Raw genomic sequence first — 18880 nt, forward strand, 5'->3', positions numbered from 1 at the left:
TAGTGTGGCCTCTGTAATTCTTCATCCAAACGAATGAAATGAAGTTAGTGTGACTAGGTTTTGCTATGATGATGGTGTTGCCTTTTAACCTTCAGTATCCTATCTTCTTATATAATCATAATTATAGTTTTTTTTAGTTCTTCAACAATATTAACTTCTATTACACCCTTCTACTCTATGCTCCTGAAATTCAAGCAGTTTTAACCTAATCCCCTAAATCCACCTTCTCTTGACATCTATGAAGTATGAACCTACTTGGATGATCATTGTTTTAATACATATTTCAATTGTGTTTTAAGAAATTTCAGCATTATAACAACTCAAGATATTATCACAAATGGGCTTTTGCTTAACCTACAAAAAAAAATAATAATAATAAGAGACTTATAATACAAGATCTGGTTTCTTTGATCTTGACTCTTGAGCATCTATTGACTTCTTAAAGAAAAGTTCTACCACTGGTTTTAATAAGGGAATTTGAAAGTTATATAAATTCCTGCAAAACACTATCGAGGGCATAGCTCTGATAGGAAGTCCTCAACTGCCCCAGAATCGTAGTCATCGGACAGTAATATTTTTGGGACATCTGAAGACTTTTCTCTTATCCATGGTGACAAAGATTTTTTTTGTAAAGGGAGAGGGAGAGATGAATTGCTAGTCAGCATGCCAACAACTTCCTCCATTGTTGGTCTATCAGCTGGATCTACTTGAACACACAACAGCCCAATGTGGATGACTCTTGTAATGGAGCTTGAATGGGCATGGATTCTAGGATCAATTATATTTGAAGATGTTCCTTTCACCCAATTTGTCCACACCTACAACAATTCCACATGCCCATAGTTATATTACCACCATTGCACCAAGAAGATGTACATCTTGACATTTTCTATATCCATACGATTGCCGTGTATTTTGATCAATTGTCCTTTATTACTCATTCATTACGTGTAGGTCGTTTGAATTTCGCTTTAAAGAAGTACATAAGACACACAACATATAATATTTATCTCTCACCACATAATTTTGACCCACAAAACTTAAGGAAAATGAATACCCTATTGCTTTTCTATGATTTAAACTTTTTGTCAGAGACTCAGAAATTGGTAATCACATTAAAAAGCAAGTTACAAGCAGGCAGAAGTTCAAAACGGTTGATGATAAATTGGTATGAAAATCCATGCCAAATTAGATGAGTGGGTCAATCTTAAAACATCAATATATGTATTTTGGAATATTTAGGGTGTGAATTAGGCCTGTCGAAAATAACTGATACCCGAAAAACCTGACCGACATACTAAAAGCATAAGTCTAACATGATAGAATCTGACCATCCATAATCATACTTACAGAATGTGTAAGGGTATCGTTGTCTGTGTGGTTGAACATGTAATTGTATCTTGTACACCCAGATATAGTTTCTAAGATCAAAGCACCAAAACAATACACATCAGCCTTAGTTGTCAGACGTAAAGTCTGATGTACTTCTGGTGCAATAAATACCCTGTCACACATAGCAGGTATTAGCTTGGACCATTACTACAAATTATGGTAGCTTTGAGTAGAAAAAATACAAGGAAAACATAAATGTATCTAGGAAAGTCTTATATCAGATGCAATTTTCTTTCAAGTATACTAAGACCTTATGGATTTTAAGTTTTAACCTAAGTCACTTTTATTACTAGTTGGAATTTCGTTTCTCCTGAAACTATAAGGAGTTGATTGCCCCAAAAATAGAGACTCTCTACCCCAAAATAAATGCAACATCTCTATCTGGCTGTCCTATAGCAAATGCAATATATTACCATCGTGGGGAAGTTTCAGTTGGAGATTACCTTTTTGCCAACTAAGACTATATCAGTCCAAACTGTAAACGGTTTGACAATATTTTCCAGAGTTCATAATTACCTAGGGATATTTTAGATATATTTTTCTTATAATTTCTTCCATTCAACTACGTATTTGCGCACTTAACCGGAACCGAGAATCAAGGCATCTCCAAAGCTTTAGCTTTAGTAATACTAAGTGACCCAAGTGGTCATCTGGGCTTCACAACAATTGTGACATATTAGGTTTAAACACTTCCATGCAACCGTTCCCAAATGGAACCAACCAAGAAGCAAATTGCTTTCGCAACCTTTATTGTGCGAAAACAAGAAGAAAGTGGGTTTTGAATCATATGTTCTTAGAAAATTCAAGGACCATTGTGGTCCGTACCACGATCCCAAAAGCAGTTCCTTTTTGTTTGATCCGATGGGATCACTAAGAAACAAGACATATGAAGAGTTCAAGACGAGAGCATGAGATCAAGAATGAATGTTTCTAGATAAATGCGTATGTACTTACATAGATCCATGTATGTTCTCCTCTTCGATGCAATCAGCCCCGTTTATTGCTAAACATCTTGCAAACCCAAAAGATGACAGTTTGGGGTCCAAACTTTCATCTAAAAGAATGTTTTTAGGATAGACATGATTGTGTATGATCCGAAAGGAACCATGCTGGTGAAGGTACAGAAGTGCCCTAGCAACACCTAGTATTATTTTGTTGCGCTTATTCCAGTCCAATAGAGTACATTCATGATCTAAAAAGACATATCTAGAAAATATTTCACTCCGAGTATGAAGTTTTAGAAAAAATTAAGGTTAATAGGGTTAATACGTAGTGAGTACTTGCTCTTAAACTCCATCACGAGTTTCCATGCATGTTTCAAAAATAAGAAGCGTACCATCTATCAAGCGATCTAGACGTGCATAGAGTGCAAACTCATAGACAAGGAATACTTCTGTTCCTTCGATGGAATATCCAACCAACTTAAGCAAATTCTCATGCTCAAGTTTTACCAGCAACGCCACTTCATTTTTATAATATTCAGATCTGGATCCAGAACTATGTCTGGCAATTGATACTCCTTGTCCATTTTGTAGCCTGCCCTGAAAAGAGAAACTAAGTTGGAGCTTTAAGCAGTCCTTGGAAACCTTAAAATAATGTAATTAGATTAGATACATGAATACGTATACCTTGTAAATGTAGAGACCAGAGAACAATGGTGAAATTAGATTAGTCTCAGAAAAGTTCTCAGTTGCGACAACGATAGTCTGGAACTCAAACCTGCGTAATATTCTGTGTTCACCTCCAATAGTATCAAAGTATAACTCCAAAGATCTTTTACTCCCAACTACAAATAAAATTCTGTTAGAAACAAGCAAGAAAGTGGAGGATTGTATGATATCATAGAATATATCATTCAATAGAACAGGTATTTGTTCTGAGTTTTGTAAACAAATGAGCCATATGAATTTGAAAGTAAGAAATACAAGCATATCTAATGCAATAACATGCAGCATTCCCAAAGCTCGAACCTAAAGAAAGTTGCATCTAAATAGAGTCCCAAAATTTATTTCCATCCTATCTGTTGTGGATTTTGTTCCCTATACTTCATAAAAAGGCATTTGCTCCTGTAACCAACTACCAACAAAAGGTCGATGGAATTCACTAATTGTAAAATAAAGCGTTATTTAACTTCCTCATGACACCAATGATGAGGGAGTACGTGACTGTGTAATGGGTAAAAAGAAATAAGGGTTTTGTCAGCCTAGGGAAACCTAAGCTTCCTCGCCCCTGGATCAGTCAAAGGCGAGAGAAGGGTTGGTAAGTCATTCCAATACAGGAGAATTAGAAATTAATACTAAAAAAAGATCATCTTAATATTAAAATAAACTGTGGATGGAAAGAAGTTTAGATTAAAAAAGGCTACCCATTAAAGAGGAATACAGAGACAGTGAACAAGGACACTGAGACCCATGGAAATTAATGAAAAAATTACAAGGATGGATGAAAAGAAAATATTAATCCGTTAAATTGCATTCTTGAAGTCATCACAACAGAGAAGAAAACAAGCATAACCTCTATCCCCACAGACACAAAAAAGATTTCTTCTAGAAATACCAATAAAAAGTATCAAGCCAGATTGAATATGAGATCAAAACAAAAAACACCCTTATTCCCTAACCATGAAGATTGCTATGTTATCAGCCATGTAAGGTAAGGAAGTTATTTATGAAATATGTAAAGGCACGTGGCAGCACCAAGTCATTTAATCTTGGTTCATTTGAAATTAAAATAGAGGAAGCAAGAACCCTGAAGAAGCTGGAACAAAACTTTGACATGCAAACCAGTACAACTATAAATCGCCAACGGAATATCAACTGAATAAATTACTATGCAAGAAGAAAATGTACGATGAGATGGAGCAGAAAACAGCTGCCCTGTGGAACAAAAGACAGTTTTTGTCCTCAGTTGGCACGCAAAACCAGGCCAAAATACCAAAATTGATCATCTCCTTATTTCAATGGGATGTCATTTGGGATTAATGGTGACAATTTTTTTTTATTCAATTACGAAAACTACCTCAGTTTCACTAGGTTTTGCAATAACCATTCGGGGGCAGATATGTAAATTAATCATAATGTATTGTTGATCCTCAATGAAGGAATATCTTACGTTCAACTGCAAAGTTATCAGACTTGTATATGCTCACCTACTCACCATCACAGATTGATAATAAATATGTTCTTGCAATACGTGTATACATGCAAACATCCACAGGTAAATCAGTTTGTGTGTTTATGCATGAGAACAAACAAAGAAACCAGGACAAAACAAATTACCTGAATTATCCCCACTGAATGAAGACAGAAACATTGGCACCTTATTACCAAATATTTTCATGCCCGGAGGGTGCAATGTGTAATTAGCTTTCTCCTGTAGGGCTAATACAGACTCAAGAGAGACTACAACTTCAGACATTGTAGGTCGTTGCTTTGGATTGTTATGCAAACACCTATTTGCAAGCCATCCAAACTCCTTCAAACATTTAGGCAAGATTCTGTCTGTTATGGTATGATCAACAATTTGCTTTAGCCTACCTCCTTTCAGAGCTTCTTGGGCCCAATTTACTAAACCCCAATGCTCCTCATCAAGACTACTATCTACCGCTTGTTTTCCACTCAAGACTTCAAATAATACTACCCCAAACGCATACACATCAGACTTTCTCGTCAGTCTGCCTGTTGCAAAGTAGACTGGATCCAGGTATCCAAAAGTGCCTTTAACAAAAGTGTTAACATAAGTGGACGGTTGATTAACTGGACCAAGTTTTGACAACCCAAAATCTGAAATCTTAGCCGCCCAGCTGTCATCTAACAATATATTTGAGCTCTTAACATCACGATGTATAACTCCTTGCTTAATACCCACACCAGTGTGAAGGTGATCTAATCCGCGGGCGGCCCCTAAACATATTTTGAGTCGTCTGACCCAAGGTAAAGGACTCTGGAATTTGTGAAGATGATCTGCAAGGGTTCCATGGGACATATAATCGTAAACAAGAATCATCTCTTGCCCATCATTGCAATAACCAATCAAAGACACTAAGTGACAGTGCCTTAACTTAGAAAGCATCTCAACTTCAGCCCTGAACTCTATTTCTCCTTGATTAGAGGTTGAATCGAGGCGCTTAATAGCGGCAACCAAATGAGTTGCCCCATTAGTGATGGTTCCTTTGTAAACCATGCCAAAACCCCCACGCCCGATTACCAATGACTCATCAAAGTTTTGGGTTGCTGAGTGAATCTCAGAAAGTGTAAACTGACGGAACTGCTGTGGCAACTCTAAGGATGAGGAAGATCCAGTATCCATACCGGTAGGAAATAAGATGGTTAGAGATCTTGAAAATTTAGAGAGAATTTGAGAAGCTGGAATGTTTCCGGGTGTATAGTTACAGATATGCAGTACAAAGCACTCTTAATTTCTTGTAGAATTTTCATAGTCAAACAGCGTGATTTTAATTTTTCAATAAATATTTAGGGTCCACGTGATGTCAAATTGGAGGTGGAAATGCACGATTCCTTCGATAATGAATGAGAGTTATATCTACGCAAACACTTTTTCTTAATATTTTTCTTAATACTCAACAATTGTTGTTTTAGAATATTGTAATGTACAACTATATAATATATAAATTGTTGTGTATGGCAAAAAACTGTTGTGTACGAATCAATTCCCATAATGAAGACGTAATTTTGCAGAAAATGTTCGATCTCCATTTTTTTCCCTATATAAAAAATAGAGTAAATAATATTTCATTTCTAACTAGGGCCAGCTCAACCAGTTTGGGGGCTCTAAGCGAACAAAAAATTTGAGGCCCTTTAGCATTTACTATACTCAATGTTATAAACTCTTCTCCTTTATCCAGGACCTGCAATAATAAACTAAAAATTTTATAAATGACGGAGTTAAATTTTTCTAATACATATATATTCTTTATGAATAAATTTAAGACATAAATTAATTTTTCTAGCTTTTTTTAGATGCAATAAATAATCACCAAGACAACCAGTATAAGCGTAGAAGATATGTGTAGAAGATATGGATTAAGATTATACCACCCCTCACATAATATAAAGCTCAAATCTAGAAAACTGAAATTTTCATTCCAACTTGATTCACGTCAATAGTAATCAACCAGCAGTTAACAATGAAATCTAGAATTAAAAATATAATTGAAAAGATTAACCCTAATCAGCTATTAACCCTAAATAATGAAAAAATCAAAAGTGAAATGTGAAAACACAAACACATTACCGTTTCAGTGTCCAGTGACAACCTTGAATAGTTAAATCATCAATGATTTTGAACAATGGATTCTATGAAGAAACCGAGAATGAAGAAGGAAGAATAAGAACCGAAGTACATAAGGTATTTTCAGCGCTTATCAGTGTGGAAGAATCGAGATTGATGATGCCTAGAATCGAGATCGGAGATTCCTAGAAAGTTAGAACCGAGAATCAGAGTTCGAGAATGGAGAAGAAGAAGAACAGAAGTGTAATCGTAGAGAAGAAGAAGAATAGGAAGAGTAATCGTCGGTTGTAGTTGATCAATACTTTTGATTTTTGGGAGTCAGACGCGTGATCGATATAGAAGAATAAACGTGTGGAAAATTAAGTGGGGCCCCTTAAAAATTGGGGCCCTAAGCCCTACCCTTACTCAAATGTACATAAGGCCGGCCTTATTTCCAACCCTACTTTATTTTCTACCTTATTTTTACCCCAAAAATATATTTCTAGAGTATTCTATTTTTATAACTTATATATATTATCAAATACACACATCTACTAATTAAACTCTATATTTATGATTAATTAATATAAATTAGTATATAACATGATATTATAAATATTAAATATTGCATTTAAATTATAATTAGTAGATAAAATAAACTAAAAATGTATAAAATAAAAATGAGAGGGACTAAAGTTGGCAACCAAACTTCACCTCTATTTTTGGAGATATGAATAGTATTCCTCCATATATTTCATATCTCAAAAAATGGAGGTGAAAATAAGATAAGGTTGGAGAAGAATGGAAAAAAAATAAGGGAAAAATGGAGTTTGGAGGTGGGTTAGAGATGCCCTTAGAAACATAAAAGACTCGTATGATAGTCCGGCACCATTGACTCTGTTTTTTTTTTCTTATTCTCTGCAGTTGAAGTTTTAATCACGTCCCTGGCGCTCTATAAGACTACCTTCACATTTTTCTCGTTGAAAAGCTTTGACTCTATATATTTTTCAAACAAATAAATCGTAAATAATAAAATTTAATGGATTGTTTTGATATGTTTTTACTGGTCCGGGTAAGATGATAGTCTGATTTGTTGATGATTTTATTGTTATCTCATTATTTTAGTGTAATTTAATTCACAAATTAACTATTAGAAAATTGGTGTTAATCAATTTATAAAAATGAGGTTTCTTCATTTTTTAAAACGTCCAAAATAGATTTAATATAAATGAGAAATTAATCTTTAAAGTAAGGGTGTTGGAAGACATAAATAAAAGAGTTTAATGAGTGAGAGAAAGAAAATAAATGTTCAGGGACCTTTCTTGCAAATATTTATTTCTTTCGTAAATGATATTGTAATTAATATTACAATTTAAATACAAAAAGATTAATAGATGTGTTTAAATGGGAGGTTATAAAATATGTAGTATAAATACCACTACTCTACAACCATTTGAAGACACCAAAAGAATGAAAGAAAAAAAAAATTCTTCCCCACTTCATCTTCTTTTTTCTAGCTATATTGAGGATATAATTCAGGCTTATAGAGGGTTTGGGTGGTCTAGAAGAACCATTTTAAACTGTTGTATCCTGGGAAACAAACACTCAGTAGCGGGCGAATTTGTTTTAAGGACAATGTGTTAAACACATGTCTCGGTTTTTCTATTTTCTTGTTTATTTTCGTACATTACCGGAATATTATTCTTACAATCTTAAAACAAATTCGTTTGTACGAATCGAAGTAGAAATTGGAAACAATTTTACTTACATTATTTTGATATTGTACGATTTTCATAGGAAAAAATAGATTTTTTTTTGTAATTTTGAAGCACCTTTGGTCATTGTTCATTAAGACATGTTTTTCTATTAAGTATCAAATTGTCCAGCTTCGATACTGATTTCATTAAGTACCTAATGGGTTAAGAAGCTAGCTTAACTTAAAAACACAATTTACGAGTTGATGTGAAATGCTCTAATCTGTCATAATCTTTGAAAAATCATAACTTTGTCATGGATGCTCAATTTCTATTGAAACCAATTCTCAAAGTTTTGTATATGAGTCTACTTCATTTCATTAATTTTGGCCGAAAGCTGGAAACAACTCTAACTAGGGTGAAAAATATGATTTTCACTGACTGGTTAGGTTTTTAGCAGCTATGATACATAGTTTTGTAAAATTCATAATAAATTGTAGAAAAATCGTATGAACTTGTGAAAGTAGTCCCCGGATAGCTAAGAGACAGGGCTACTAGATTATGTACTTAGATTGCATTTTTGACAAGTTTAAGTGGGGCTAAAGCAGTCTTGAACAGACTGCATTGTTTTGTGAAAAACAAAAAGGCTTTGTTTAGTCAAAACGACTTCAATTTTTTGTAAAACAGCTTGTTTTTACTTAAAAACATCACATTTTAAATATTTTTGTTGAAAGAAAACATCATATTTTTTGAAATCATAATTTATGCATCAGTTTTCTGCATAAGAAATCAAATTTTAGAATTTCTGCATCAGAAATCAAGTTTTATAATTGTTCAAATATAAATTTTTAATTATGTTGAGTTTTGTCCAAGCAAGAGGCAAACATATTTTCTGGAAATTAGAATTATAAACATTTATATTTAGAGTATAAATGATTTCAGAAATGTCACCATCCAAAGTGGAACGATTTCCAAAGTAAACTTTATGGATGCTAACTTCATTGAGTGATGAATTGATATGGGTGCTACAAGCCATGTGTGCTCAAAGAGGGAGTGACTCAAGAATTATAAGGTTGTCCAATTTTAGGCAAAAAACATTCCAGAAATTATATAACATAGAAAAGAGCTAACACTTAAATTTGGTGTTAAAAACATTCCAGAAATTGTATAACATAGAAAAGAGCTAACACTTAATGATGTGTTGTATGTTCCATAAAAGAACTTAGTGTTTTGATGGTTTTTTGAACAAACATGGATTTTGTTTTGGTGTTTGAGTCCAATAAGTGTATACTAACCTAAAAAAAAAGTATGTTTGTAGGCATGGTCTATGAGGATGGTGGAATGTTTAAATTCCATACATTGGCTAATGAGCCTAATATTAATGAGTTGGATAACTCTTCCGCATACTTGCTTAAATTTCTAATATGTGACATGCTAGATTTGGACATGTTTATATTGACATGTTAAGAAGGTTAATCAAACTTGAACACATACCTCACTTTTTATATAAGTCAAAATATGGATGCAACACTTGTGTTGAGTTAAAGTTAACACACCAATCATTCAAGTTTGTTAAAATGACAACTAAACCCCTTGGATTAATTCACACAAATATGTGTGATATGAAGTCGAATCCATATAACGGAGATATAAGTACTTTATCCCTTTTATTGACGATTGCATTAAACTTTGTTAAGTTAATTTACTTAAAAGTAAAGATGTACAAGTTTAAATTGTACAAAAGTGAGGTTGAGAATCATCTCAACAAAAAGAATGAATGTGGAGGTGAATATGCATCACCATTTGAGGAATTTTTTGCAAGTCATGGTATTAAACATGAGCTTAACGCACCTTATTCACCATAACAAATGGCATCACCAAAAGGAAACATCAAATCTTAAATGAAATGATGAATGCCACGTTGTTGCTTATGTTTTGGGTTACCACACTCAATATGGGGGAAGTTGTGTTGTTAACTAATTACCTTTTAAATAAGGTACCCCAAAAGAAAACGAAAAAAATACCATCTAAGTTATGGTCATGTATAAAATAATCTTACAAACACATTTGAATATGGGAACTTGGCTCAATAAAGGTGGCAACCTTGAGCTCATGGAACTCTGAAATGCCTAAATTTGAAGCCCATTCATCTCAACTACTTCTCAAATCGACATCAAAGTGAAGAAATGACTCAAATTAACAATCGCAAGCTTTTAAGGAGATCTAAATGCTAGAAGTAAAGATTCGAGTTTCATACCTCAAAGGGAACTAAAATGTGACCAGAAACTCGGATCCTCTTTGCTCTCTTTGAATACCCCTTATCTCTCTTCTTCTTCTAACCCCCAAAATGCACCAAAATCCTTCACAATGTGAAAACTACTTCAAAAATGCTAAAGGAAATGCTAAGGTTTGAAAAGGGATGTTCTGAAGGTGATGGAGGCTGGTTTAGGGCTCATAAGGTTGTTTAAACAGGGTGCAAACCCTTGAAATTAGGGTTTCATCCAGACTGGCAGACTCACCGAGTCCAAGAATATAGACTCGTCGAATCGCCGACTAAACCTGCGTGCCAAACCCATCTCTAATCGACGAGTCGAGCTTCTGAATCGTCGAGTACAACTTAAGAAAAGGGAAAAATGCTATGCTTAGATTACATACCAGAAATGAGGCGTTACAATATAAACCCCTTTTTATAGCTTTTTAAGCCAAAGTCCCCATCCATGGACATCAAGTTTGTAGCTTTACGTGTAAAATGGACTCTAGGAGGCCAGATCTATGGTTTTGATGCATTGAGACCCATTATAATCGACTGTGTAGTTTTGGACAAAGAGGGACTCGACGAGTCACTTAGGTGACTCGATGAGTCGGGTCGCATTTTCCCCAAATGCCTTCTGGAAATGGTTTGTGGGTGAGTGGAAGGAACAATTAGCCTGTTAGGAGGTTGTTATGGACTTGAAGATCGAAGGACTCGATGAGTTCAAGGAGGAAATCGGCGAGTTCAAGGCAATGTCCCAGACTCGATGAGTTCAAGGAGGAAATCAGCGAGTTCAAGGCAATGTCCCAACCTCATGAAGACGGACTCGACGAGTTCAAGGAGAATTCGGCAAGTCATAGACTAGACTCATTCATTCGGATGAAGATGAACTTGATGAGTTCAAGGATGAACTCAACGAGTCGGTTGAAGATGGTCCCAATGTTATGGTTGAAGGAGAACTCGTCGAGTAGAGTTGGGGTCTTAAGATTTTGTAGAAGTGGGCACTCGACGAGTTGGTGGACCAACTCGGCGAGTCGAGTCAACTTGACGTTGACTTTGACCAAGATTGAATTGGACCAGGGTTTGACCTTTACTTTGACTTGGACTTGTATTGACCCTTGTAAGGGGTTATGAGTATGTATTAGTAATCGAGAAAGGTTGTTGTATAGGGATTAAGGGGTAGAGACGAGTTGATTCCCATGCTGAGGACTGTGCAGATACTACACGACATCAAGGTGGGTTACCTTCCAGTAGAAGTGGGTCTAAGGCACCAAGGCCGACCCACTAGTAGTTGATTATAGTCGAGATGATTGTCTTTGTGTGACATCCCCAAAATCTCGGCCAGAAAAGACCGATTTTCATTTATGCTTTTAAATTATTTTCAGAGTAAATCCTTTTGATTTGAAAGAGTTGCGGAATTTGTTCCCAAAAACAAAACATGATAAAACAATGTTTACCAAAGCATTTCATAAAAGAAATGTATTTTCATTATAATCAAAACTCGGGGTGTCATGTTCCGATACAGACCAATAAGCATAAACGATAACATTACAAGTCATTCAACAAATATAAACATATACAGACTTGTAAACAAAACAACTTGATGGTTCATCCATCTTATGCCCTCGGGCCACTTCCTGTAATACAAATAAAACTGAGTGGGTCAGGCTTGGGAGTCTGGTAAGCATATAGGGTTTTCAACCCACAATAAATAATCATATTTAATTTTCACCAACCAACAATAACCCAATTACCCATTCCCGTTATTCTCACTTTATGTCCCTAAGACAACTAACATAAGGGACCTAGTCTAAGAATATTTCATCGGGGCGAGAACACATGCTTCGGGGGTACCTCAGCAATATAAGTCAAATAAGGCAACCATGAGGGGGATGGAGTACAGCGAATGAACACCCAAGTTCATTAACACCTACAGGTGGCGAACCTGCTAATGTTTCCACAAGACTATCTAGAAAAGTATGTGGTCGTCATCTAAACTCCGCTAGATGACTAAATCAAACAACAACGAGGCCTCTCATCTGTTTATTACACACCAACTATCTACCCATGTTCTACCCAACATATTAGTAGATAAAATATACATTTTTATACATAGTTTTGAAAACCTGTATAGCATGCTTTAATCAATACATATTCCACATAACAGATGAGGCACACACACACATAACACGTATTTCATAGAGAATAAATCATATCTATGAGATAGAAGAAAGTGAATACACATTCACACATATAAACAACAATATACCATACACATAGCACGTATTTTATAGAAAATACTTAATATTTATGTGTTAGAAGAAGGTAACTACACACTCACTTGATCAGAAGATGATCGGACAGCACTACGACTTGCAGAAATAGTAATCCTTAGCAGATCTGGAAGATCTTCACAAAAATCGAACTTCTCGCGGGCAGAGATTCGGCTCGGGATCTTCGGGATCTCGGGACTTGCCTCGGGGCTCGAGAATGATACCGGGGCTTCGGGATATTTCTGGCACGCAAAACGATGCAAAACGGGAGAGAGAAGAGAGGAAATTGGCAATTGGGTCGGCTGCCCTCGCATCCTATTTATAGGAGGCTGGAGCATCGGAGTACGCGGGGCGTACGCCAGTACGCGGGGCGTACTGGTCCGAAAAACGTCACTGATTACGCATCCGAAGCCACTTGCTGCGAGTGTCAACACCTTCAGAGTACGCGGGGCGTACACGAGTACGCGGGGCGTACTTCGGATGAGTCCGATGACTCATCTTCGGATAATACCAGAATTAAAGATTAAATTTAAATATAAATTATTTAATAAACTTCGGAAATTCATCTCTTCTTCATACGAACTCCGTTTTCGACGTTCTTTTTATCCACACGAAGGTGAGACTACGCTCTACAACTTTCGTTTAGACTCCATCGGCTAATTTTAACTTTATTTTTATTGTTTATTTTTAATAGGCCGTGACAGAAAAACTTCGTTATAAATTCATAACTTCTTCGTTTGACGTCCGTTCTCACCTAACTTTTTATCGCTTCGATACCAACAACGAGACCTTCGATCCTTGTTTAGATTGCTTCGGCTAAAAATCGCTCGATCTCAAATCGAGTATTTCAGGCTGCATACCGCTGAGCCGAAACTTCGATAAATCATAACTTCCTCATACGAAGTCAGATTTGGGCGTTCTATATATATTTTGAAACATCGTTTCAACTACTACAACATTATTCAAAGATATTAAGTTTATTTTACACTTAAATTTTGACGCTTATTTTTATTCTTAATTAATCAAACCACATAATTAAGCAATTAAGCACAAAACACATAATACTCAAATAATACAATCTTATTATTTCAAAACGGGTTACAAAGGTTAACCTAGACCATTACATTGCTAAAAATGGCAAGCCAGGAAACACAGGCGTTACACTTTGTGATAATTGTCTGGTTGCTACTACCTGATATGTTATATGTTATCATGATATGTTATATGTGATAGGGGTGGTAGGAGGGGACTAGTCCCCAAGTTCGGTTTTTAGGACCGAAGGGTAGGTCGGGCACCCCAGGGAGGCCTGACAGTATATTTATGTTATGATATATGTGGTAGTAGTGGTAGGGGTGAAATAGTCCTCGGAGTTCGGTTGTTAGGACCAAAGGGTAGGTCAGCACCCCAGAATGGCTTGACATGGGTAGGTCGGCACCCCAGAATGGCCGGACCGGGTTGGTCGGGCACCCTAGAATTTCCCGACAGTATGTATGTGATATGATAGTATGGTATGTGGTATGATGGGGGAGCTCACTAAGCTTTATGCTTACAGTTTTAGTTTTGTTTCAGGTACCTCTTCAGCGAAGGGGAAAGAGTCGGCTCGATAGCTGCATATCACACGCACACCAGTTTTCTGCATTTTTCAATTCATGTGACTGTACTCTGATTTTATTGATGATATGATTTCAGAAACCCGATTACTATGGTTTATGGATTGTTATGTTATCAACTATGTTTTGAGAAATGATTTAATAAGTTATTTAATTTAAAATGAAATTTTTTGCTTGAAAATTTGGGATGTTACAAGTTGGTATCAGAGCCTTGGTTTGAAGGATTCGGACACACCTTCGGGGGTGTCTGGACTCAAATCGAGGGTTTGAAAGATTTTTCACAAGAAAAATGTTTTTCCAAAAGATAAAGTGAGAAGTTTTGAGAAAGAATGGGGTGTGTGATGTGCGCGACCGGCTGAGCTCAAGTAAGTTTTATCCAAGATACTCGTACATGTTATGTTATGATATGATATGATTAGGAGAAGTGCATGCTAGATTAGGGCTAAGGATCTAGGAAGATGCCTGATATGTCTGCTATATGTGCTTTTTGAGCTGCAAGATATTACTGTTTAGTCAGTTATATGATAGCTTGGATAGAGTATTTCTGATTGGGTTACTCAATGCCCGAATGATGTTGCTTTGTGCTAATAGGAGTTCTAACTATCTTTAGTTAAGTAATAAATGAATACATCACATTACATATAGCGAGGATTGAATAATTTCAGAAGGTTAGGTTTAGCCCTATTTCGCAGATCTTGTCTGAGTCAAACTATTGTAGGTTAGGACCTCTCATTCCAAGAATTATCTGGTCTTAGTGATATGTAATGGTATTCATGAGCTAGTTAGGTAAAGGTAGTAGGAACTTCTTGCACAGCTGATGGCAGAGAGTGGATTGGAGAGTTATCCTAGGGTAATCCTATGATGAGATTAGCAAAGAGTGCGACAGTAGTAGAAGGGACCTGGTGAAGTCGAAGCAATCCTTGAGGAAAGTACGGATACATGTGGAAGGTAGTATGGGCTCATACTACTGAAAGCAGAGGATCCGTACTCAAGTTAAGGAGGGCGGAGGCGGAATCAGGGAACTGTTGAGTGTATGAGACCTCCCAAGATTTATGTATGATTCTGATGATTATGTGTTTTGTTTCAGAATGGTGATGATCACACATCATGGAGGGGGAGGTTCAGGATCAGGATCCAGTTTAGTATGACAAAAGTTGCACCATGTAATTATAAAAACTATAATTTAATCAAATGTTTTTATTTCTTAATTTTTATTAACTTATCAACTTTTTTTTGTAAAATGGAGATATATGGTGGCGTTCTTATGGGATAGATACACTTATCCTACGAAAGTTTGCTATCACGGTTCTTAGTCAAACTTGTAGTGCTTCACCTTGTGAACGAAATTAGAGTACATTTGACAATGTAAGTTTTTTTTACCTATTTTTAACAAGTATTCTTATAATTAAAATTTATAAATGATATTAGTTTGATTGGAACATCTTACATATTAACTAAAATATTTTTAATTCTTTTGTTGCAGCTACACTCTAAGAAAAGAAATTGTCTTTTGCAACAAAAACTAAATGAACTTGTTTTCATCCAATACAACACAAGGTTGCAAAAGCGCTTCATGTCTTTACAAAACAAATCTTTGGATCCTATTTTGCTACGAGATGTTGAGGAGAATGATGACTGGACAATACAAACGGAAGATGAGCTTCAAGACTTTGTGGATGGTGTTGATGACCTTCTTTGGTCAGATGTGCAAGAAGCAATGGGAGCGAATGTAGATGCTCATCCAAATATTAGGAGAAAACGAGAACGTTATAGAGATGATGATGATGATGATGATGATATTGTAGATGTGGGGAATGATCTTGATGAAGAAGTGAATGCCTTGGATGATGTTGACTCGGATGCTGAACTCGTGCCATGCGATTAAACTATATTTGACACTTTGACACTACGTAGTTTCTATATTACTATATTAGAATTTTGAATATTATGTTATGTTTGTATGACTTTTTAGGTTTTATGATGTTAATTCTATATAGACTTTTTAGGTTTTATGATATTAGTTCTAAATATAATATAAAATTATTAAATTATATGTAATATTAAAAGAACCGCTATAGCACCGCGAAAACCGCGATTTCAAATAGCGGCTTGTGACCGCTATTGAAATTTTGACCGCAATAACTGCATAGCAAACGAATCAGAAGTCGGGAAACAAATTGATGGACATTGAGAATGATTATGTTCCATGTCATTGTCCACACGATTTGCAGAACGGAGGATTATATGATCCATTATCTAACGGGCGCGTCATTGACTAGGTTAGAGTTCGACAACGACTTTTGAGAGCTACGATTGCTAATCGGATTTTGAAGTCATACTTGCAGTTATAGTTATTAGACTTATCCAAGTAGGAGACTGTTGGATTAGGTGTTTAAGCCCACAACTATAATTGATATGTACTTGACCTGATAGTAGCATGGTCCTTTTGGGTTGCCTTCACCATAACAATTTGATAGGATGAATTATGGAGAAAAAGGTTAATTGTCATTTATTAATATATTATAAGAATAATATATTAATAGAGAAATAATATTATTTGATTAGTATTAATTAGAAATTAATTTGGAATTAATTTAGTGATCAAAAGAGACTGATTAAATTACGGGGATTGATATTGTAATTATATGATAGTTGCAAGTTGGGATTATGGATCCCTAGGAAGGGGTGGACGAAATTCTATGTGTAGCCCACATAGATTTCGTCCAAGGGGGCCTTCTGAAAGGATCTACTGGACTGCTTAAGGTTTAAGCAATCAGATTAGGGTTTTACCTGAAACCCTAACAGCTCAGCTATATAAGGAACCCTTTGGCTCCTTGAAATCGGCTAATGCATTAAGTAAGATAGAACCCTAGCCGATTTTTAGAGTCTCACCCTCTCTCATATTCTTCCAATTGCAACTTGGTGTTTGTGACTCACTAGAGATGCAACACTTGAGGCACTTAGCTCTCGAAGGTTAAGATCTACAGGCTACAAGGAAAAGGTATTCATCTAACTTTGTTTTATGTTATAAATCTCGAAAATTGTATGCTAGATAGGGTTCATGATTTGGATGATTAGAATTGCATGTATAACTTGAGAAAAATCTAGATCCAAAGCATTAGGGTTGGATGTCCACCATAGGAATGTTGTAGTACTCAAAACCCATCAGTAATAACGGTCAAAAATCATTTAACACATGTGTATTCATGTATTCAATTGTAGACCTGGTCTAGTCAAGTTTCTTGAGTAGTGTATCCCGTATATGTAGGTTTCAGTTGTATTCTCTTTGTATAAATACCCCACGTATCTCATGTATTGAAAGGGAATATACACAATTCTTTGGTGCACCTATGCTTTATAGTTTTTAACAGGTTTAAAATAATATATAATATAAAAACTAAAAGTTAAAAGATATCAAAGATACTTAAAATAGTTGTATTTTTTTTTGTTTACATTAAAAACATTCTAAATTTTTACATCTAAACAAATCTTTTTCTTTAATTTGGGTTTTTTCCAACTCAAAGTTGAAATCTTATAAAAGCTCAGCCACCCGCACCTCCCATGGGATAAATATTTGGCGTGTAGACTTAAGATTTATCAATAATAAGTATACTCTAAACACTTATTCCATCAATATTCAGGGTCCAGTGGCGGACGCAGAACATTTTCGTAAGATAACACTAAAAAAATTTCCAAATAAATATATACTAGGTGTGAAACCCGTGTAATACACGGATTGATTTAAAAAAAAATTAAAAATTAAAGTGGAAAAAGAAAATATTTTTTAATGTAAAACTTTAAATTAAGAAAGATGTATATTTATTGCAATTTAATATATCATATATGTATCATATTTAATATTTTACATATATAAGTATATAACTTTAATTTTAAAAATTGAAATAAATCAAAAATTAACAAGTGGATAATATTTATTTCAAAAATACCACAAAATGACAAGTGTCAAAATTCACGAAAGATTGATATGTGGCAAAAAAAAAAACCTTCATTTATTAAGGAGGATTAGCAGTGTCACTGGTGTTTTAAGTCGGTGCACCCAATAGAAAAAACATTAAAAAACATAAAAAATAAAAAATAAAAAAAAAATTACACTACGTGCCGACGTCGGAGTAGTGACACAGGATCCCTAGGACACCACTAAGGTCCGTCACTGACAGGGTCAGATTTCTTTATTTTGCTTTGCTCAAAATTATCTATTTAGGTCATCAAATTTATCAAACGTTAACCCAAGTTCTTGTAAGTTAGATCTCAACTAATTATATATTTTGAGCTCGTTCGACATAGTCAAGCTCGATAAAGCTCGACTTACACCAGAGTAATAAAGTGTCCAAACTGAAAGAATGGGTAAAGTAGAAGGGTGCAAGTGTCAATTCAGGATTTCAAGGTAGTAACTATTAATTGGGTGGTTGT

General features: G+C 35.2%; 1 protein-coding gene across 2 annotated transcripts; it reads right to left on the reverse strand.

Annotated features, from left to right (window-relative positions):
• Positions 1 to 287: 287 nt before the first annotated feature.
• Positions 288 to 5819, reverse strand: LOC111878025 (serine/threonine-protein kinase PBL27). 2 transcript variants are annotated; one of them, XM_042902805.2, is made up of 6 exons: positions 4671 to 5819; positions 3021 to 3178; positions 2729 to 2933; positions 2347 to 2533; positions 1351 to 1504; positions 288 to 818 (listed from the first exon to the last, which is right to left on the reverse strand). In XM_042902805.2, exons 1-6 carry the CDS (start codon positions 5698 to 5700, stop codon positions 507 to 509), a joined length of 2046 nt encoding a protein of 681 aa, XP_042758739.1. In that variant the 5' UTR covers positions 5701 to 5819; the 3' UTR covers positions 288 to 506. The 2 variants fall into 2 exon arrangements, with proteins under 2 accessions (XP_042758739.1, XP_023730308.1); XM_023874540.3 differs by having other exon boundaries at positions 2347 to 2584.
• Between the last annotated feature and the right edge of the window lie 13061 nt (positions 5820 to 18880).

The sequence above is a fragment of the Lactuca sativa genome, chromosome 5, assembly GCF_002870075.4.
Source record: "Lactuca sativa cultivar Salinas chromosome 5, Lsat_Salinas_v11, whole genome shotgun sequence".
Classification (NCBI taxonomy): Eukaryota; Viridiplantae; Streptophyta; class Magnoliopsida; order Asterales; family Asteraceae; genus Lactuca; species Lactuca sativa.

What these genes read in the sequence shown, in the direction of transcription:
- LOC111878025 (XM_023874540.3), bottom strand. Translation starts at nt 5,700, where the DNA reads ATGGATACTGGATCTTCCTCATCCTTAGAGTTGCCACAGCAGTTCCGT. An exon ending in ATTCAGTGGGGATAATTCAG is followed by an intron (nt 3,179 to 4,670) that starts GTAATTTGTTTT and finishes TTTTATTTGTAG; the next exon opens with TTGGGAGTAAAAGATCTTTG. An exon ending in CTGGTCTCTACATTTACAAG is followed by an intron (nt 2,934 to 3,020) that starts GTATACGTATTC and finishes TTCTCTTTTCAG; the next exon opens with GGCAGGCTACAAAATGGACA.